Source organism: Musca autumnalis, unplaced genomic scaffold, assembly GCF_047663935.1.
Source record: "Musca autumnalis isolate F117 unplaced genomic scaffold, ASM4766393v1 scaffold_2, whole genome shotgun sequence".
Taxonomy (NCBI): domain Eukaryota; kingdom Metazoa; phylum Arthropoda; class Insecta; order Diptera; family Muscidae; genus Musca; species Musca autumnalis.
The window spans coordinates 67,781,349-67,805,763 of NW_027411755.1; the positions used below are offsets into that span (position 1 = coordinate 67,781,349).

At 35.7% G+C, this 24,415-nt stretch overlaps 1 protein-coding gene across 1 annotated transcript; it reads right to left on the reverse strand.

Moving 5' to 3' along the window:
* Positions 1–19,699: 19,699 nt before the first annotated feature.
* On the reverse strand, positions 19,700–22,574 carry LOC141392813 (uncharacterized). Its single transcript, XM_073965783.1, has 2 exons — positions 22,341–22,574; positions 19,700–22,194 (listed from the first exon to the last, which is right to left on the reverse strand). The coding sequence occupies exon 2, from the start codon at positions 22,090–22,092 to the stop codon at positions 20,653–20,655; it is 1,440 nt and encodes a 479-aa protein (XP_073821884.1). The 5' UTR covers positions 22,093–22,194; positions 22,341–22,574; the 3' UTR covers positions 19,700–20,652.
* Between the last annotated feature and the right edge of the window lie 1,841 nt (positions 22,575–24,415).

Below are 24,415 nucleotides of genomic sequence, written 5' to 3' on the forward strand. Positions count from 1 at the left end.
TTAAGCAGTTGGGCCGTTATCGAGCAATTTGCATCAGGGGGAAGATCAATAGTTCTATTTCCATATGTAGTCTACTTTGCCGGCATATGCCCTCTAGAAAATAAAATATAGATCAAAAAAAAAATTTTTTTTGTATTTTTAAATAAAATTATGTTTTTGGTCCATTTCATACGCTAAATATTTCACGATCATCACAAATTAAAATAGCGATCTATTCTGATGTGAAACCGACCTCCATACCAAATTTCTTGACGATCGGTCCATACTTGCGGCATAGAGTTTGATTACAATTTATAATGGACAGACGGACACACGGACGGACACACATCTCAAAATCGCTTTATGTCGCCGAGATATGAAGATTGGTATACCACATTGGGGGTCTCCGACGAATATTTCGCGGTGTTACATGAATTTTTACCAAAACAAACTTATATTACCCTTTCCACATAGTGGTGTAGGGTATAAAATAATAGCATTTTACAGTAGTTAAAATGTATGAGGTAAAATCTTTTCCGAGGGTCTGATGTAATGCTCATTACAAATATTAGTTTGGTTTATGTATACTATCTTAATATATAAAAGAGCTTAGTGATGAGTTTGGAAACTGAGTGAGTGACTGACATATCATCGCCCAGACGAAACCGGTGAAGCTAGAAAGCTGACTGTGGGTTGCTGTTGGTGTGTAGGGGTAAGATAAGGCTGGGTTCTTGGAAATTCGTCCTAAAAGGGTACGAAAAGTATTAAATATGGCACCCTTTGTATTAGCCAAACGGGAAGAACTAGAATTATGAAATTTGGAATGAGGGTCACTGATGGAGACATATTAATGGTAATTTAGTACCAGTACGACTTGGATTTGGGTGAACGGATAGAGCAGGAAACCTAAAATTTGGAATTATGGTTACTGTTGCAGTATAGGATTGAGGTAGTTTTGAAAATTCGTACCTGTATGCACGAAAAGTACTAAATGGTACCAAATTTGGTTAATTTTGGATTCGGATGAACGGATAGACCTGACATTTGGAATTAAGATTACTGTTGAAGTGTAGGATTGAGATTGTGTACGAAAAGTACTAGATGGTACTAAATTTTGGTTCATTTTGGATTTGGATGAACGGATAGGCTGGAATCCTGAAATTTGGAATTGAAGTTACTGTTAGAGTGTAGGATGGAGATATAGAGATAGTTTTGGAAATTCGTACTTATATGTTCGAGAGGTATTAAGTTCACCTAGGTTTTGAACCATTTGGTATTTGCTAAAATATACAACTAGAGTTCTGAATTTTAGTATTAGGTTCACTGTTGGTGAGTAGAATGAAGATAAGAAAGAGATGTTGGAAATTAATGCTTTTGGGGTAATAAATTTGATATTGGTTGCAGCAAGAGAGGAGGAATTGGAAAATTTTGTACTGAAGTCGTTGTTTGTTGGTAGGGTTAAGATATGGATTTATTTGTGGAAATACGTACCAGAAGTGTACGAAACGTACTAAAAGGTAGTCAATTTTTATTGGGTGTAGGAATAGAGCTGGAATCTGTATTTTGGAGCAAGGGTGAGTGTTGGTGTGTAGCGCTGGTATATGGTGGTTTTTTATGAAATACGTTCCATAAAAGTTCTAAATTTGGTACAATTTTAGTGTTGCATAAACGATAACACGGGTTTTTTTAATGTGTATAAATTCTGGAAATTGGTAAAAAAAGGTCTCTGTGGACTGACCTATGGAGGTGGTATTGAAAATACCTCCTATAAGGCTACGAGAAGTACGAAATTTGGTCTTGGGTGTAGGAATAAAGCTAAAATTATATAAGTTGATATAACATTATTAGAAAGTTCTAAAGGGTAACATACAATAAGTGCTTTAGAAGTACTAAATTGTACTACACATTGAAGCACTGCTATGAATGAACTGGTAAATCCATTGTGATTTGATCGCAAAGCTTATGTAAATTCACATTTAAAGTGTGTGGCATGCTTCTACATGTAATGCCATAGGCATTTAGCGAAGAAGTAAGTATAAAATTGTAAAATTTGAAATATGGTCCTGGGTTTGAATAATTGTAATTGTTATGTGAACAAGAATGTTTTGCCACCATAAATGCCTGAAGACGTAACCCAAAAACCTAAAACTTTACAGGTGAAGAAAAAACCTTATAAAATGAAAACGGTGTTATAAAATATCGAATTTTTTTAGTATCGTGTTTTAAGACAGAGAAGAAATATATTTTTGGAAAAAAAATATTTTTTTCAGAATTTCGGAAGCTGTGTGGGTTACCTGCTTTACATCCGGGATTCATTTGTCTTGCATTGCCTTCCGAATAACCACTTCCTTTTATCCGGTTAACATATTGTTTTCCATGTGTGCGTTTTAGATGTTTATTTAAATCAGAGCATAGGTCTTCTGTCATCATCTTCTATTATTTCAGTTATGGATTTTTTCTGTGATACCATTAAGTACCGTCTACAGTAAAAGTTATTGATTTAAAAATTAACTAAAAGAATGGTCCTTGTGATTTTTGAAAAAAGCTACCATTTTTGAGATATCGTCACTTAAGAGTCAAATTAAACATATGGAGAAATAAGCCAAGTAAGAGACAAAACTGTTAAAGTAACTACACAATGTGATCGTAAAAAGTAAGCATTCATACGTTACCCATTTTGTAGTAACCGGTTAGTAGAACCGGGTCTAACCCGGTTTTGAACCTGGACTTTCGGGTCAAATAACCGGTTAATCGAGTCCGTTATTTTTAACGTAGAAGTTTGAAATTTTGCCAGAGCATGTGTTTTAGCTTTATGTATCAGATTCCATCAAAAAACGAATTTCGATTTCCATGTGGGTTACGTCTTCGGGCATTTGTGGTGACGGTTTGTTTTCAACAAAATTGTTTTTTTTTTTTTTTGTTTGTTTTGAACGCTTATGTAAGTCAAATTGGAAACGTAGAACCATGCGACAATTTTTTGTTTGCAAGAACGTTTTTACGCCCTCAGGAAAGAAAGTCCTAAATTGAAATACCTCGAACTTGGTGTTTAGGGGTGAGATACGGCCGATTTTTTGTAGAATCAACAACTTTAAATTGTAAAAAGTAACACAAAAAATGAAATTTTGATGAAACTTTTTTTTATTTGTTTCAGTACACTCTGACAAATCATCATGAATAGACTCACGCTTGAACAACGCTACGAAATTATACAAATTTACTTTGAAAATCAGTCGTCGATTCGCGCAACTTATAGACGACTTCGTCATTTGTATGGCGTACATAATCGTCCATCTGAACAAGCCATTCGTCGACCTGTGGATAGATTTCGTACCACATACTCTCTAGAGGATGCAATAACACCAGCACGTCGAAGAAATGTGCGTACTTAAGACAATATCGCCGCTGTAAACGAAAGTGTGGAAGAAAATCCAAATTTATCGATTCGTCGTCCGTCGCAGGAATTGGGGCCTACACCCGTATAAGATCCAGCTGGTGCAGGAATTGAAGCCACGAGACCATTATATGCGTCGTTCTTTCGCCGATTGGGCTCTAGAGCAGTTGGCAAATGACCCGTTGTTTTATCGCAAAATTGTGTTCAGCGATGAGGCGCATTTTTGGCTTAACGAGTTTGTTAATAAGCAAAATTGCCGCATATGGAGTGAGACAAATCCACAAGAGACCCTACAGACTTCATTACATCCAGAAAAATGCACCGTATGGTGCGGTTTTCACGCTGGTGGCATCATCGGACCTTATTTCTTCAAAAATGAGGCCGGAGCTCGCGTGATTTTTTGTTTGAAAATATGGATGACATTGATCCGGAGGAGATGTGGTTTCAACAGGATGGCGCTACGTGCCATACGGCGAACGCAACCATCGACTTATTGAAATCAAAATTTGGCGATAAGTTGATTTCGAGAAGTGGACCTGTCAATTGGCCTTCAAGGTCGTGCGATTTGACATCTCTCGATTATTTCCTGTGGGGCTACGTGAAGTCACTGGTTTATGCTGATAAACCAGCAACAATTGATGCCTTGGAGGCCAGCATTGTTCGTGTTATTCGTGACATACGGCCAGCAGTGCTCGAAAAAGTGGCCAAAAATTGGACGTCCAGAATGCACTTCGTCAAGAACAGCCGCGGTGCCCATATGCCCGAAATCATTTTCAAATGTTAATGTCACGTATTGATCTTTCGAATAAAAAAAATTTTGATTACAATTTAATTTTTTGTGTTACTTTTTACAATTTCAAGTTCTATCAGGCTTAAGAAAACACCCTTTATTACATGTCTTCACTTTTGTCATGTGTATGCAACTCAACAATTAAACTTAACTATTAAATTTTTTTCTAAAGTTTGTTAAACAGAGCAATCTCTGATTCCTTGAACATGTCTTTAAAAATCAGTTAAGTAAATGTTATATGAACCACAAATAAAATCATGAGATGACTGCAATCTTTCCAAGATGCGCTATCTAGTCACAGCACTTTCCGTTTCTCTTCAAGACATTCAAGATATTTAATGGGTGGAGCTATTAATGTCCTAATGTTGAATTGTACATTACGACTTCAGCATTTCAGCTTAAAAATGACACTGACAACAACTACACATATTAATTATTCCCCCGTTTTAGCGTTTATAATAAAATTCCCACCACAGTTTTAGTTGTTCTTCCGTAGCGGACAGTTAAATAAACACATATTGCTCAGTTACTCAATGAGTGACATAACTCAAAAATTGCGTTTTCTGAGTTGGCAATTTCTATTTTTTCTCCGTCTTCTGATTTATCTTGTGTCACATTTTCATGTTGTTTTCTCTAAAAACCCAAAAAGACACATCTTAATTACCATGGGTTTGTCATAATTCAACAAAAAGTTTTTTGAGTTTATGAAGCGCTAAATAACTTCAAACCATGTTTGACCTTGCACAGAAATTTATTACTGCCCAGCAAAATAAATTGGAAGTAGTGCAATGTAGACTAGTTCTTTCACGGCATGTTTTTATGCAGTTCAAACGGAGTCGTGAAAAAGGCACTCCATTCCTCACATTTAAACCGCATTTGGATGCAATCCAAAGAATCACATCCATTTGTCACATTTTAACAACATCCGGAGGCAGTTCAACGGAGTCGTGAAAAAGGCACTCCAATTCCTCACAATTTAACAGCATCCGGATGCAGTGCAAACGGAGTCGTGAAAAAGGCACTCCGTTCACTACATTTTATTAGCAGTTGTTAGAGATCCCTACATGTACATAAATCAGTTTGTTCATCTCTACAGGCAAAAAGAGATAATCGTGTTAACATTTTCAAACATTTGTAAATACAAACTAAATAATATTTAATTTGTGAACATTTTTCCGGTAACTCACGAGAAGAAAATTTCCCAATGGAGTGCTGTTGGAGTACATGTCGAAATCTTAAGTGGTGATGGGAAGACAATATCAAACCCATTTAGCAGATGAAGCAAAAGCACTTAAGTTTGGATTAAATGAAAAGCGGAGGAAACACACATGTTTGCGATTGAATTCAATAGAGAATTTTCATAATTTGTGTTAATTTAATAAAGTTATTAATATTTTTGTTTTACACAAATAATAAATGCATTTTATTTTGTTATTCAAAACACGTGCTCTGGACTGCCTCCTATTCTACCCCAAAGGGTCAGTTAAAATGCAATGCCAAAGGGTCAGTTAAAATGCGGTGCCAAAGGTTCAGTTAAAATGCGGTGCCAAAGGTTCAGTTAAAATGCAATGCCAAAGGGTCAGTTAAAATGCGGTGCAATGGAGTGCCTCTTTCCGGGGTCACTCCCTTGTAAAAATCATGAGTGAAAATGCATAATTTGATGCACTTCCAAATCACCTGTACATATCATTTAACTGCCTCTTTGGAGGCAAACTTTTCGCTGGGTGATATCTGGCTAGTTGTTTCAAAAATATGATCCAAGTAATTATTTAACTTTTTGTGTAGTTATCTCGTTTTTCTCGAAACTAGATTTTTTGAGATGTGTCACTCTTTGAGTAAATGAGCGATATATACTACATACACACTACGCAAGTAACCAAGCTATAAATTCTCTCAAAAATGTTCAAATGCATGACAAAGAAAAAACAATTTCTGAGATGCCAGTAGGTTGTGGTGGGTAAATGTTCACTAATATCTAAGATTTCAATTGTTCTTTCATCAGCGTAGAGAAAAAATTCATTGAATTACAAATTGTGCAAACATTAAATTTTATCTATGTCAGCATGTTCTTTTGTCAAATAATATTTAATGATATTGGATGGAATGGAATATTAATACAATTAGAATTTTAAAAACGATGGTAGCACATAAAATCGAAAATGAATAAGACTGCTAGTTGACAATGCGTTAGCTCTTAGTTCATTGTTTCTAATATGCAAATGCAATTTACTAATAACATCCACTTTATATGCCTGATGAGTATTGCCACTAAGTCCGATACATTCCAACAAAATTTGAAGGAAGGTGTTCTATGCGATGACGTGATTTCATGTCATCTTTTGTATTGGTTCAAACGAAGTCGTGAAAGATCCCATCATTTCATTTGCATTTGAACCCATGCAAAGGAAGTCGTGAAAGATCCGATCTTTTCATTAGCACTTGAACCCATTCCATCGATCCAATAAAGATGATGTTTGTGTTTTTATACCCTCAGCATTTATGTTAACGAGGGTATATGGTAAATTTCAAATTTCCTTTACAATTACATAGAAAAAAAATTAAAAACTTTTTTGGCGAGCACATCCGCCATTTTTGGTACATGCAATACGAAAAAAATCGTGGTTTCAAATCTGTTCGCGTTCACAAAATTGGATGCTGCACTCGAAAGTTATATGCGGTTTTACTCTCTTGTAAAGAAAAAATATTTAAAAATTCCTATTGTGTTGTAATAAGAACACGTATGTATATATGAATCGTTAGCAGCATTTGATATCTATCCGTAGATGCTAAAATAGTTGCTAAATTTATTTTTATTTTCGCGGAAAATCAAAAAATGTTGAAGAAATCTTGGAATAAATTTTATTTATTCTAAATCAGAGTCCAAAAAATATCTAAAAAAATAATTTAAAAATACGTACAGAATCTAGACAACGCGTAGAAAAATGTGAGACCAAAATTAAAAAGATCGCGTTTATAACTTGCATATTACAGCAACAACAAAGAACGGAAACTTATTGTTGGAAGTTATTTCAAAAATATATTTTTGGTTAAATACGAAAAATTTGAAAAATAAATGTTGGGAGTTATTCTATTATTTCGCTAAATTTCGATCCAAATCTTGAAGTATTTTGCTTAAATCTACGAGAAAAGTAATTAGTCATCGTGAAAGTATATTTGTTTTCTGTGACAAGTATAGAAATAAGAAGTAGAGAGTAATATTGAAATTACAATCAAAGAAAAAACATAAAAGATAAAAACCGTATAATTCGCAATTTGGTTTAAATCGGTTGAGGTGCATGTGCTTTTCGGATACAGGGAGTCCATGTCTATCAATATCCATGGATTTTCCCATGTTTCATTCAGCGGCCAAAGTGTGCCATCAGTTGCATCTTACTATTCAAAAAACCTTCAAGTGGGAAAAATTTACGCGATGTGCATATGATTATAAGGTGCATCTGATTTTAAAGGCCCCCTATTAAAAATACGTCAATATAAATTATTTTAGACGGATTCGTCAAGAACTGCGGATGTGCCACCGCATTCTATTTTGGGATAAATAGGGATATTACTCCTGAATCTTTGTAATTTGTGGAACACCTTTTTGGCAAATATGTTAATCGTGTATAAAGGATTACATTTATGCAAAAATAATCAAAGAAAATCGCGGTTCAATTCGTGGAATTGTCAAAATATATTTTTGCAGATTTTCCTACTTTCAACGTATCTATATCCGGCGTTTTAGTGGATGGATTCGACCGCGGAAGAGCTCATTAGATCCGGCACGTAAAAAAAACTACCTGTACGACAGTTGTAAATTTTAAAGCCAAAAAATAGGTTTTTTCAGAAAATTTACGCACCAAATTTTGGCCTTTGGACTCCTATTACTAGGAAGCTGTACGGAGCACACTCATGAGATATAAATCGAACGACGTGGAATGGCGAGTTCTACAATCCTGTAACTAGTTTGAAAATATTATCCAGTTGCACCATCTAACTATAAGACAAATTCGAAAAACACTCAAATCAAAACTTCAAAATGTCAGCATCGATTTTAGTGGGATGTAGTGTATATATCGAAAAGTCATGCACTAGAACCATGTCTCCCAAGGGGTATTATTTAGTTCTTTCTTTGAGCACAGGTTTGAATTTTGAGTGGTTTGACCAGAAATCAAGAAAGAACACAAAAAATCTTGTTTACTTCAACACATTTTTCCCATTTTTTTATATTACCACCAACGCAGCTTCCATTTATTTGTTATGGTCCATATTATGAGATCTTGGCTAAAACACTTCAATTAATATATACGTATCCATATTTTATAAAATATATTAACAGATCGCGACTTATTAAATGGTGAACCTCAACTTCAACGATTGTAAAACTTTTTTGAATATTACCATATACACTTTCATACGTGCAAAATGTGCCTCATCGAAATAATGGTATGTTTGGACTAAATCCGTTTCAGACAATTTGGAGTGGATTTAGCAATGTTTCTCGAATCACTTTTTGCTGTAGCAACTTGTATTCCCTGCCCCCCAAACGACGGTACAATATTTTGTCAAAACTTAATTTAAGCTCGATGATAAGCTATATCGGTCCACTCTTTCAGGTACCTCCCCCACAAAAGAGATTTTTCAGAGGCAAGTCCATACTTCTTGAGAAAATAGTCTAAAAGGTACAAAAAAACCCCTATAACACCATGTGTAGTGGTTGGACCGCAACATAACTTTCGAATGGATCAACCGATTGGGACCAAAATTTGGTCTTCGTCATATTTTATCCAAACTAAGTTTCAGTTCAAAGATGGGCAATAGCCGTATTTCCTCAAATAATTAAAAAATTTCACTAAAATAGTATGCACGATATATCTTGAACGGGGCAACGAATTTGGTCCAAACTTTTGATCTCCTAATATTTTGTCCACATTTATTTTATCTTCTAAAATGGTTCATATCGGTCTTTTCCTTAGGGTACCTCCCCCACAAAAGTTCAACATTTATGTCTAAGTCCAGTTTAGGGTCTGTTCGAAGATCCTTGGGAAATGTATACCGATGATGTTCGTTGTGGTCCCGTTTACAGCGAGATTATGTTTTCCGTGGACAAGTCAATGCTTCCTGGCATACTTATCCAAAAGTTATACTATGACCCACTAAACTGACTAGTGGGCGCTATATCAATCGAAAAGATATGACCCCCAAAATAAGATTAACTTCCATAATGGACAATGTCGGTCCATTCGTTCAAGTACCACCTCCGCAACATTTTGAACTTTAATCCTAATTCACATTTTTGTCGGCAAGTTCAAATGTCCAAAAAGAGCCACAAAATTCTGTACGAGTACGTTGATGAAAATTTCGATTCATATAGGCTGAGGGTATATCTCTGTCGGCAAAGCCGACTGATACTTTTTTACTTGTTTATATACACACCTTTATATTTTCTTTTATTTATCTAAATATGTTTAAAGCTATAGAGTCGTGATGTTGGCGGAGACTCGAAATCACGACCAAATTTGTTAAAATTCTCGTCGTAATATTGTCTTATATTTCCTGTATATCATACAAGTACGACTTCTAAACAATTGGTGTTGTAACTAGCTCGAAACGTCGTTCAGACGCCGCTATAAAAAGGAAGTCCCAACCATTGAGCTAAAAATAGAAAGTCAGAAAAGAAAAGGAACAATAACCTAGCAAAATGTTCGATGACAAATCATGAAAATTCTGGTACATCACCGATGACATTTACAAGGGGGTGACACACGCTTTCACGAATTCATAGTCATGGCATTTTGCACCAGTTCATTGTCATGGCATTTTGTATCAGTTCTCTGTTATGACATTTTGCACCAATGCTTTGGATCCGTATTTTTACGAACCAGGAATAAAATTTGTTGTCCAATTATGCAAATTGTTGAACTAATAAGAATACAATGCACAGGTGATTTCTATCACTAGATGTTACTTTTCTTAATTTTTTATGTATTTTTTAAGATTATACATTATATTGTTCTGCCGAAGTCTTATTTATCTTTTCCGATAGCTGCAAGATATTTCTTTGAACTTGGGGTTCCGTTTTTCCAATATACGATAAATTTTGTGCCAGCCAATCTCTGTAGTAGACTCATCATTTGGAATATCTAGTATAAATTTGAATTCTATTATATTATTTTTAAACAACTTCTATTGTAATACTTACATGGTTTTTATTCTAAACAGAACGTTTTGTTCCATAAACCGGATAAAGAATATATTTCCAAAAGCACCGATCTTCACACTTTGCTTTTTCAATCTTGGATACCATGCTTTGTGATATCATATTCATCTTGGTCTTTTCATTCGAGTTTTGTCCTTCTCCTTTGGGTCGTATAACGTCAAATGGCTTTTATTCATATACATCTTTTTCCATACTGTTGACATGACCCTGCTCACGCAATCGTGTCGTTGCAACTTGATAGATTTTACTATAACAGTGTTGGTCGGCTGGTACAGCTCGAGGTTTATAGACCGGTTTTCCTTCATATTGCTTTCTTCATATCCACAAATAGAAACAATTTTCCAAACACAAAATATAGTTGTTTCCTTTTATTTATAACAATTTGCATAGTATTTTTTATTGCAATACGTCAATTTTGCCATTATCTTATGACAATGATCGGATCTTTCACGACTTTAATTGCTCTCATGAAAATTCGATGAAAAAGATCGGATCTTTCCGGACTCTATTCGAACTTATGATAATTCAATGAAAAAGATCGGATCTTTCACGACATCATTTGAACTCATGCAAAAGAACCAGTGGAATCATGTTTTCATGTGGAACCACTTCTATTTAATTTTGCTGGGGAATCTGAAAAAAAAGAATTAACGACTTTTGGTCCATATTTATATTAGGCAATTTTCCTTGCGGCAATTGTCAGTTTGAAGGAGAGAGGTGAGGCATATGGTAACCGTTTGCCTCTCAAACCCTCTCTCACCGACAAACTGACAATTGCCGCAAGGAAACTTGCCTAATGTAAATATGGAGTTGGAAAAAAATTTTATAACTTAATAATAAATTAATGACGCATGATATTTTCCTGAAAAAGTCTCTCCTCTCCTTTCGTTATATTTGATTCTCTAGAGATCCCTAAAAAACAAGTCGATTTGTATATCCATACGTAGCGATATCATTTCTTCCCAAAATAATCTAATTTTTGTATAAAATTTAAAAAAATTCACGAACAAGAAATTCGTAAAGAAATACGTAAAGTTAAAGTCCATGTAAAAATATGAAGGTAATATAAAAAACATTTTGTAAGATGAAACAAAGTCGGAGCGTAGGAAGTAAACTCTGTTGCGGTACAGCGATGGTGATAAATTGCATTTATTATATATAATTTTTTGCTGATAAATTAGTTGTAATTATTTCATGTATTCGTTTGAATTAATAAAGAGTTTTGTTTGTCATGAAAAACAGCATTTTTCATTTTCCGAACAAGACATGAACATTTCATGCCAAAGTATTTGTGAAAATGACATGTCAACGCATTGGTTAAAATGACATGTCAAGGCATTGGTGAAAATGACATGCTTAGGATTCAAAAAACAACGTCATCTTTTGGGGGTCACGAAAATATAAAATTTATGAGTAAAAATGATATATCAGTTGCACCCATGATTTGTCATTGAACATTTTGCTGGGATGTAGTGTGACAAATTTCGGCTTCCACTTGTTGACACCATTGAAGCCTTCCATTCCATTTTTGCTTGTATCGCCATGCGATCAGTATTTAAGCGGCTTTTTGTTAAAAAAATCTTCCGTGGGTTTTCATAAATTCGTATACAACCTCATATATTTAAGAAATGTACATCTGGCTAAAAAAGCTATAATTAATATGGAAAACGGTATGAAAAAACGCGTATTTTCCACCATGCATCAGGCATCTTTCTGCGAAAATAGAAAAATTTTCCGCGTTGTTCCTCAAAAGGTCTAGTCCACTAAAATTGGAATTTCAAAACAATGTTGTACCTGAGGAAAAATAAAACAGCTCACATTGCGTAAATGCCACGGTAATTTACACTATGCAACACTGAAAATGCAAACAACTTCTAGTGTGCATTTTTTGAAAGTACATATTTAGGCTATAAAAATGCTCGTAGGGTTTTGTCCTGTCAGATCCAGTTCGGATTTTATGGCCTCATCTAAACCGGGCTAAATTTACACTTTTTTGCACTGATTAGGTCTTTATCTCAGAAACGAATAGGAATTTGGCCTTGCTGTCTTTAGCAATATTGTAGCCCTAAACTAGTAGAACTTATCTTTTGAAAAAACCACATAAGAAAAACTCCATCTAAGGCATCAAAATCTATAAAATATGGAAAATTTTACATAATTGCTGAAATTCTGGTCAGTATCGCCTAAACTGTTGGGAGTTGAACCAAGTAACCTTTTGCAAAAATCTTCCGAATAAAGTTCCCAACAATTCTTTAGAACATTCTGAAACTATAAAATGCTTGCTTCACATTGTTTCAGCGGTAGTTTACATCATATCTTTTACAGCACGTATTTCAAACACAGTTCACACCAACAGTTTATTCTCGCATTTCGGATTTCACTACATTATTGACATTTTTATTAAATCGTCGTTGAAAAATGTGCTGAAAACAACGGCATAGAGACATTTTACAACAATGACATGTTCTGAAGAGTTGTGTATTACATTCCAGAAAGTATTCAGAAAAAATTAACGGTTTTGGAGGTACGGTGCGAAATGTATAAAAATTGTAGAATTTTTGCATATATTTTGAAATTTGAGGCAATAAATGTAGTTTTTCGAGTTCATTATTTCTCCAAGTATTTTATACTTGTTCTTATCTACAAATTTGCTTCAGAGGTCAGACGAAGATTCGCATTGGTTTCAGAGATATAGCCCCGAATTTCTTTAAAAACTCAATATTTAACAATGTTTAGATGGGGCCATAAAATGCAAGCTGGATCTGACACAACAAAACCAAACTAGTGTTTCTTGTCGTTTGGGTATGTACTTTCAAAAAATCCTCAGTTCAAATTGTTTGTACAAGATCACCTTAAAAATGTTGCACAGTGTTATTAAAGTGTTTCTTAAAGACAACAATATTACGTACCTAGTTTCCAAGAAATGGAAATAATCGAGTACGTGTTCTTCCTGCTAGATGGTGCTAACCAGCTGATGCCTACACCGTACCAGTGTGTTAACTCCTGTTTTGGACAAATTGCCTTCACCTCATCTTGCCTTCATTGCAGATTTGTAGATCATTCTCTTTACAGTGGTCGTCAGCTTTAGAATTATTTGTTTTTTATATCCTCAACCTTTACGCTAAAGAGAGTATATAAACATTGATGCGACCACACTTAAATCAAGTTCTAAGATGGGCCATTTCGGACCACTCCTGTTGGTACCTCCCTCACAACAGTTCAAAACTTTTCCCTTAAATGGTGCGCACGATACTTTGCACATAGTGATATTTCTACGATACATAGAACAAACGGAGCAACCGATTTGGTCCAAAGATTGGATCACGAAATATTGTTTTTCAATGTGGGCCCTATGGGTCCATTGCATGGGGTACTACCCACACAAATGTTCTAATGAAAGTGCGGTTAAAAATCTGTTCGAGGATCCTTTGGAAATTTTTACCGAAGGTACTCCTAGTGTCCCTTTTTAAGGCGCACCGACGAGGCCAGGGGTGACCCGGGGGGACCGCCCCTCATCCGAAATGTTAAATTTTGTGGTCTTGAAAATTGTAAACACAAATTTGGGTAAAATTTTGAGTTTATAATTTGTTTCCACCGATTTCTTCATACGTAAATTTGTGGAACTGTAAGCATAGATTTTCATTATATTCCAAGACTCTAATACACACTTTTGCCCAATATTTTTTTCAAGATTATAAAACAGCATCTCTTAAAAATTGAACCTAACTTTGTTTATTCTATCATTTCTGTCACTCACAATCATTGGCATATAATATGTATTTATTCATCGTTATACTCACTAAAACCTATATGCTTTATTCCAACAAAAACTGGAAACTTATTTGCAGCAGGTAAATCCTTTTTATCATTTCAGTTTAAAACAAAAACTAAATTCTACGGTAATCCATGCACACACACACTCATGCATTAAGTGTATTCAACATATGTGGGGTTTTACCAGTGATATAGAGAATAATAGGAAAACAAACTCACAATTGAAATGTCGGATATCAACACGAATCCCTTAGCTATAAGTACCAATTCTAAAAGAGATATGCCAATGAAAGGAAACTGAAGAAATACCTTTCATGTTCGATAACAACTCTTTTGGATTTGGAAATTTTCTTTTTCATTTTTCTCGCTTCCAGACGTAGTAATCACTTTTGGTTGGCTAGCTTAGCTAGAACTTTAACAGGAACAATACAATCAAGTCAGCTTATTTATTTGTGTGAATGCCTTAATTTGTTCAGCCATATTTGCAGATTTCATACCAAATCCTTTTATCTATTCCGATACTAATGTGAAAAATATGTACAACAGACAAATGCAAATACACAAATAATGTTTTTGATTTTCATGTGGACAGGCTGGGTATCAAATTTGAAATAATAATAACAAGTAAGAACGGCTTTAAGTTCGGCCGGACCGAACTTATTATACCCTCCACAACGAGTGGTATTTAAGTAAAATGGAACAATTAGTTAGGTGGGATTTTAACGTCACATCTTTCACAATTACGAAACTCGGGAGGTACTGTTCTATTTGGGCTATATCGAAACGTGGACTTCCAACGTAGACTAAATACCAAATATCAGCCATTTTGGTGGGTTGCTGTGGCCACAACCTTCAAAATACCGAAAATCGGGAGGTACCGTTCTATGGGGGCTATATGAAGGATTGGACCTATACCGACAAATTTCATATGGAAAGTTTTATACCTCAAATCAGGACTAAATACCAAATGTCAGCAATTTCGGAGGAATGTTGGGCCACAACTTTCAAACTAACGGAAATCGGGAGGTACCTTTCTTTGGGGGCTATACCCAGCAAAATGTTCGATGCCAAAGATGCCATTCAATCATGGGTGCAAGTGATCTGGCATGTCATCTTTTTAGCATCTTCATCGATGAATTTTATATGAGCGTGGACCCCAAAAGATGCTATTCATTTTTGGATCCAAAGCATGTAATCTACACCAATGCTTTGACATGTCATTTTCGCCAATGCTTTGGCATGTCATTTCCACCAATGCTTTGAAATGCCATTTTCACCAACCTTTGCAATGACATTATCATTACGACGAGAGTTTTAACAACCCTGGTTGTGATTTCGAGTCTACGACAACATCAAGCCTATTGTAAATAATTAATCTTAAATATTTAGAAAAAATTTTATAAATAAAAACACAAAATTCATCTCATTGGATCGATGGAATAGGTTCAAATACTGATGAAAAGATCGGATTTTCACGGATTCATTTTCATGGGTTCAAATGCTGATGAAAAGATCGGATATATCACGACTTCCTTTGCATTGGTTCGGATGCCAATGAAAAGATCGGATCTTTAACGACTTCGTTTAAACCAATGCAAAATATGCCATGAAATCACGTCATCGCATGGAACCCCTTCCATCAAATTTTGCTGGGTATGAAGGCGTGGACCGATACCAACGAAGGCTAAGTACCAAATTTCAGCAATTTCGGTGTGATAAAGAACCTAAAACCTTCAAAATACCGGAAGACGGGTTGTACTGTTTTATGGGGCTGTATTAAGGCGTGGACCTGTACCAACAAATATCTGGAAGAAAGTTTTATACCCCTAATGAAGACTTAATACCAAATTTCAGCCACTTCGGATAAATATTGAGGACACTACATTCAAAATACCGAAAATTGGGAGGTACTGTTCTATGGGGGATATACCGACAAATTTAGAGGGTAAAGTTGAATACCCCCAACAAAGACCAAATTTCAGCCATTTCGGTGTGATAATGAAACTTAAACCTTCAAAAAAACGAAAATCGGTGGTACTGTTCTATGGGGGCTATATGAAGGAGTGGACATATACCGACAAATTTGGAGGATAAAGTTGAATACCCCCAACGAAGACTAAGTACCAAATTTCAGCCATTTCGGTGTGCTAATGAAGCTTAAACCTTCAAAATACCGAAAATCGGTGGTACTATTCTATGGAAACTATATCAAGACGGGGACCGATATAGCCCATATGCAATACCAAACATCCTAGGGGTAATAGAAACTTCTATACCAAATTACAAAGCTCTATCTTACAAATTGCTAGATGTATCGTGATTTCAACAGACGGACGGACAAAAAGACAGACATGGTTAAATCCACTTAAAATGTGTTACAAATGGAATGACAATCCTCCATATTATGGTGGAGGGTATAATAACTAATTATGTATGTACCCACTACCATAAAATGGCGGGCATATGAAAATCTGACAATCCGTTTGTAACTCATCGATATTAATATTTGAAAACGAACCTTCTGCATCAGCATGAAATTCTGCGCAAATTTTGGCATGACGTTTATCTGTCCATCTGTGCAAATCCTTCTTACTTCCGAAAGGTTTAATGTAGGTTGGTAAAATTTTGAATTCATAAAATTTTATGCATAAAATTCGATCCAAAATTTGGCTTAGTAATATTTTGTCCAAACTTAGTTTTAGTTCGAAGATAAGCCATGTCGGTCAACTCCTTCATGTACCTCCCCCACAAAAGTTCGAAAATGTTCGGAAAAATTGTGCGAACGATAACTCTTGAAGAGAGTAACCGATTTGGTCCATGATTTGCACATTGTCAAATTTCTACCAGACATAAATGAGATTCCAACATGGACCCTGTCGGTCCACTCCTTCGGACACCTCCCACACAAAATTTTGGAAAGGTTAAGTTTAGGACCTGCTCTCGAGTCGCTTCGGTTTTTGTTGTAATAATTTGTACGACGGTACAAGTTCTATCACTGGAAAGTCCATACATCCTGAGAAAATAGTCCGAAAGTTTTAAAAAACACCTGTGTAGTGGTTGGAGCGCACGATAATTCTAGAACGAATCAGCCGCTTCCGTCCAAAATTTGGTGTTCATAATATTTTGTCCAAACTTAGCTTAAGTTCAAATAGAGGCCATATCTCTTCCACTCCTTCAGACACCTCCCCCACAAAAGTTTTAAACTATTCGCTAAAATGGTGCGCACAATAACTCTTGAAGGCAGTAACCGATTTGGTCAATACTTTTCATATCGTAATATCTCTACGGGATATATGTCAAGTTCGATAATGGATTATATAGGTCCAATCCTTCGAGTACCTCCCACACCAAATTAGGGAAAAGTGCAGTTTAAGGCCTGCTCTGGAATCGTTTTGCTTCTTTTTGTAACAACTTGTATTCGCCGCCCCTCATTACGACAGTGCACGCTCTTTCAGGGGCAAGTCCATAATTCTGAGAAAATGGTCCGAAAGCTGTAAAAATTGCTATAGCACCAGGTGTAGTGGCTGGAGCGTATGCTAACTCTCGAACGGATCAGCCGAATCGGTCCAAAATTTGGGCTTCGAAAACCCGATTTGGTCCATCGAAGTGTCATTGTTTAACATTTGAACAATTGTTAGTGTTTGATAGTAGAAGGTACGAGGTTAGTAAAAATGGAGCGCTACACGAATGAACAACGCATTCTCATTGGTATTGGAGAGACAACATGAAAATGCTGATTTTGCCGATAAAATCATCTTCAGTGACAAGGTCAATTTCAATCTTGATGTCTTCGTCAATAGGCATAATTGTCGCATTTGGGGTGAAGAAAATCCTCGAGTGATTCACGAGAAGCATCCTCAAAGTGTCACTGTGTGGTGTGGTTTTTGGGCTGGAGGAATCATTAGATCTTTTTTGTATGAAAATGAGGCAGGTCAATCGCAATCAGTCAATGGTGTTCGGTATCGTGAAATGATAACCAGTTTTTTCTTGCCTAGAATTGAAGAAATTAATGTGGAGGGCATGTGGTTTCAACAAGACTTCGCCACATGTCATACAGCCAAAGAAACAATTCAATTGCTGCATCTGTCATATCCCGGTGGTGTTAATTCGCGTTTTGGGGACCAGAATTGGCCGCCCAGATCGTGCGATCTAACACCTTTAAATTTTTTTCTTTGGGGTTTTTTGAAGTCAATGATTTACGCGATAAGCCGACGACGCACAGTGTTGCCGCTTCCTTGTAAACGTGGACAAAATAGAAGAAGTTGACCTAGATCGATGAATTTTTATACAAGTACTTATGCGGGCATAGGATTGAAAAATTCCCATTTTGGTCCATATCGGTTCAGATTTGGATATATCCCCCATATATATATTTCTCCGATTCTGCTGTAACTCAGCCAATTTTAATTGAACCGCCTTCAAATTTAATAGGCGATATTTGCTTCGGCTTCTGACCAGTTTTACCGATTTTGTTAAAAATCGGATCAGATTTCGATATAGCCCCCACATATATATATTTCCCCGATTTTGCTATAACTCAGCCAATTTTCATTGAACCGCCTTCAAATTTAATATGCGATATTTGCTTAGGCCTCTGATCAGTTTTACCGATTTTGTTAAAAATCGGATCAGATTTCGATATAGCCCCCACATATGTATATATTTCCCCAATTTTGCTATAACTCAGTATATTTTGGTTGAACCGCCTTCAAATTTAATATGTTATGAATCGGATCAGATTTCTATATAGCCCCCATATAATATTCCCCCGATTTTGCTATAACTCAGTCAATTTTAATGGAACAAAAATAAAACGAAGCAGTCAAATAAAGTGAATTTATCCACTGAGGCAAAACAAGGATTCTTGCTCCTTTCGTACAAATTGTTTATGATGATATGGTTGTGGCTCCGAGAATCGGATTTTATAGGATGTAAACTTTGCATTTTTTAATTCGAAAGGGATGTCTGTTTCATGTACCAAATGGTCGAAACTGCAATTTGCTGCAATTTTTAGATACACTCCATGAAAGAATCGAAATTCGTCAGTTTTGTATAACACGTTACTGTTTCAATCAACATATCGGTACTTTATGTATACACATTATATGTAAACTTTTTTTTCATAAATTGCAAGACTATCGACCACTCTTTAATTCCCTATTCAAAAGTTGTGGAATATGTCAATAGCTTCTTAAAAAAATGTCCATGAAAATGGGTTTCTTTTTTAAATACATTTTAGTAAATGTCACATACGAAAAATGTTCTATGTTTAACGAGCAATAACTTTATAGTAACACCAAATATCGACAACATCTTCGAGGTTTGTCCCATTTGAAGTGTTCTCAATAAAATAAAACCATAAAATTATAAAAATGTCAAGAACACATTTTTCGATTTTTGTCCACTGAGGCAACACTGTGCGACGACTCAAGCCTTAAAAGAGTAAATTGGACGCTGCATTAATGATGATGAGGCGACTCCTAGCCTCATCACTACAGTGCAGCCCAAGAAAACCTAAGGAAAAACCCAAGAACGAAACACGCGGGTGATGTGTCTTCTTTGACGGTTCGAGAAAAACTCAAATTTTATTTACTATTCTACAAAATATTTACAACTCTTAAAACTAACACACACATACAATACATTTAGTAATGTACGCTGTGTACATAAATGCACATTAGAAATACACCCCAGGCAGACAATGCGTAGCGGTGATAAGATTACATAATTTACGATCGTCCCTTTTTATCTTAACTCAAGTGTTTTGGACGCGACTCGTTAATTATTTATGACCGACAGCTGCTGTCTTTAAATACAGATTCTTAGCAACCATGCATTGAAATAAATCTATCTGTCTGTATTTACACAGAAAAATAGTTTTCCACAAAACTTAACATGCTCTCGGCCTTAAAAGATTCTAATCTTTTAACAATTAATTATTATTATTATCATTAACCTATTTTAATATTTTTCACACTCAATTAATTTCGATTCAATCTGCTGAAGGCATTACTTAGTTCTAAATTACTAATAAACGAATTATAATTACTTAATTCTAGGTAATGGCACCCAAAACCTTCAGCAACCAGCTGGGACGAGGACTTCTTTTCCCTCGATAAAATACGTGGTATATCCATTTTCTTCGTAGAGGATAACCTGAAACATTGCTAGCGTCAGCTCCGGTTGTGCGATAACCGGTAACTTCTTCATTGGCATTAAACATCGATGCCTTTTTGCTAGCGCCACTTTGTACTTCTTGTGATTTCATAACCATGTTGATCGGAGGTTCATATGTTGCACTAACTCTCAATTTGTTGATATCACCCTCAATGGTGCCTGAGCGATGGAAATTGACATCATTCTCTTTGTCATTGGCATTAGGTTTAAATTGGAAACCACCGATATGTACTTCTTTAGTACCTTTCTTCAGTACCATTTCTTCAAAATCACTTTGGGAAATTTCGATGTGATCTTTCTCCCTGCTGGGTTGACTCATATCTTCTACGTCACACAGTAATTTGTCGTAGCACTTTCTTCTTGTAGTTGTTGTTGTACCATTCCATTTCGTAGACGTCGCAATTCATCTTCCAGATTTACTACCTCAGCAGCAGGGCATGTCCGTTCATGTTGGATCAATTCCTCCAAATCACGATTACGGGTATTCAATGCAGCATTTGTAGCTTCCAACTCATTAAAGCGACTATTCAAGCTATGATTGGCTTCTGCTTGAAGACTATTAATCTCTTGTTGGTACATCATTTCAAGTTTGCGCATTTGTCCTTCGTGTTGTTCACGCAACTGATGTAACACTTCACTGATTTCAGCTTGGTGGCGAGAATGTATTTCATCAATTTCTCGCAAATGACTTTGCTCCTTAAACGTGAGTTCTTCGCGTAGACTCTGAATGCGGTTTTGCAAATCCGTACGGATCATAGATTCAGCGTTTAAATATTTACGAGCTTCGTCCAATTGTTGTCGTAGACACTCCGATTCTTTCTGCACTTCACAAAGATTTTCCACAGCCTTTTCCTTTTCAGCATAAGCAGCATTGTATTTGACGGTAACGTCAGTGACCTGTGACTCATACATGCGAGCCTTTTCTTCAGCAAGTCGGCAGTCCTTGATTTGTTGATCCAATTTGGACTTAAATTGCTCATTTTCTTCACGTAATCGATTTGTTTCACTTTTTAATTTTCGCGAAACATCCACGCACTCGTTTTCATTCTCAGTTTTCGAGCTCCTAACAACTTCCTGTGTAGGCCCTAAACTACCTGAGAACTGTGCCTCATAATTTATGTTCACATTTTTTGGTGCTACTCTTGAAATGTTCCCACTTCTTACTATTTGGTAACAAATTTGTAGATAATGGTAATGACTTGTGTAGTCACCCTCTATCCCTACTACCTCCAAATATCGCACGTAATGTGACAATAATGACTGATAACTCTTTTCGAAGTCTTTTGTTCTTGAGAAAAGAGCTTTTCTAATCTCCCCCCAAAAATCAAAAGAAGCATCTACTAAATTAATTGTTTCCCTAATATTTGGCGGTCCTGTTTGGAGCAGTCCGGATTTCTTTCCACACTGTTCCGATGAACTTAAGCTGATCACCTCAGCTATAAAGTCTACATTATGTAGACATGGCACTTCTATAGGCACAAACAAACCCATAGCTTCCATGTTTTCCTCTATGCTTTTAACGGCATATTGCACTCCCACAGCGAATATGCAATGATCGTATGGTACTTTTTCCATACGTCGGAGCTCCCTTTCGTTACCTAAAAAGTCCGTTCTTGCTTCCGCGAAAGAACTAACTATTTTGGAACACTTTTCCCTAATTTCCTTGGCTACACTTGTTTGAGCAATTTTGCATATTTGTAAATCAATGGACACTATATACTCGCCAAACATACTTTGATGGTGGATGAATTCTTCAAAATTCATTTTTGCGAGATACACTTCTTGTCGCTCTATTTATTTTTAGATATAAAATTGGCCTTACACACTCTTTGCTTCGAGTGTGCGCCTTTTATACAGACGGATAACCTAACGAGGCTTCTTTTTAACCTACGTGCCTACCTCGTCTCTAAAATAGTGAATAAATCCGCCGCAGTATTCTTTTACACTACGCGAACTATCACTTTATACCGACTAAGCCTAACATAGTCACTTTTTAACTACGCGCCTAATACTTTTTTTAAAACTGACGTATGCACTACAACACTTCACTAAAATGCTAGCCTTTCACGTCACTACTACTACGCGATCTATTTCGTGTCTATACTACACACGAAATAATCACTTTGGGGTCACCAAATGATGAGGCGACTCCTAGCCTCATCACTACAATGCAGCCCAAGAAAACCTAAGGAAAAACCCAAGAACGAAACACGCGGGTGATGTGTCTTCTTTGACGGTTCGAGAAAAACTCAAATTTTATTTACTATTCTACAAAATATTTACAACTCTTAAAACTAACACACACATACAATACATTTAGTAATGTACGCTGTGTACATAAATGCACATTAGAAATACACCCCACGCAGACAATGCGTAGCGGTGATAAGATTACATAATTTACGATCGTCCCTTTTTATCTTAACTCAAGTGTTTTGGACGCGACTCGTTAATTATTTATGACCGACAGCTGCTGTCTTTAAATACAGATTCTTAGCAACCATGCATTGAAATAAATCTATCTGTCTGTATTTACACAGAAAAATAGTTTTCCACAAAACTTAACAAATGAAATACCGCAGCATTTATACAAAACGGTCGTTGAAAATTTCATTAACCTCATTCTGTCTACTTTACGATATAAGAATGTTTCACGATTTTTTTTTTAAATATATGTGGTTTAGAAGCATTGTGGCGTTTTTTTATTGGGATAGCGTTTGCAATTTTGTTTTTTCAAAATAGTCTGGCTTAATCCCATTGTTGTTGTTTTAATATTTTAAAACAACTATTTTATTAGTGGAAAATATTTGGCATTGTTCGCCAAGGCGTAAGGCACGGAATACTATAGTTTCGATCCACGCCACTGGATCTCATCAGTTCCCTTGTTTCTTGTTTTGTGGATATTCTCCACCGAAGTTATTTTTCAATAACTTCTTCAACAAGAAACTTTTTATACCCAAACAGCAATCGTCAGCTCGAAGTATAAAGGTAAGCAAAGAAAAAAGTTCAATGAGAAGTTTTTCCTTGGCAACCTCATACAACTCCGACGAAAGTGTCTGCGAAAACAATTCAAACCTCTTCCACTTATTTAGAATTTAAAAATTGCGTTCTAGTTGGGACACCCTTTAGATGGGATATGTGGGTCTATTCCTTCAGATACATTTAATACACGGTTTTTTTGTGATCGTGACTGCAATTATATATTTTTCGGGGAGCAAATACTTTCCGTGATATGGGTCCAGATTTTAACTGCAGTTAGTCTTTGTAGTCTCTATTACAACGCTCTAATTCAATTCTCTATACTTTCTTCGATAATACCCACGGTGTGCCTTAACCAAATTTAAATGGAAGGTGCTTACACCACTCAAAATCGTGAAAACATAAACAACCCCCAAAAATTTTAACTTAAATCGCGATTTATTTGAAAATCCCTCCGGCGATTTTTTTTTTGTTTCTTGATATTTCTCATCTATGAGCATTGTAGTTTCAGAATCTGCAAAAAGTTCCCAGGTGTTAGCACTTTCCATTTAAATTTGGTTAAGGCACACCGTGTACCCCAAAAGTTCCAAATACCCAATTCAAGTGCTGTTTTTGTAATATCTGAAGGAGTGTGGATTTATTCATGAAAGCTGTTGTTAATGGATCTGGATTGGTAGAATATTTAGGCCCATTGTCTAAGAAAACTTTTCCTCACAAAAGCAGCTTTTAAAATTTACTCATGCCGTGAAGCTCTGAAGATAAGAGGTGATTAACTTCAAAGTTATTTTATTAATGGAAAATAAAAAATAATTTTTAATAAATGTACAAATACGGTTCGAAATTGAGTTGTTTCTCCCGATATACATACTACTCATTTATATATTTAAGCTGGTATATTAAGAAAACAAAAAACACACAAAGTGTATGTTTCTCTTACTGTTGTGTTTGTTTAATTAATTAAGTTTTATTACCAAGTCGGGTAATGGCAATAATAGAAATGAAATGACTACAAAAATACAGCCCACTAAAAGAGTCAATTGCAATTAAGGAAGTAGCTGCAAAGGGTAATTAGGTATATAAAACAGAACCAATGGCAAAAATAGTTAAG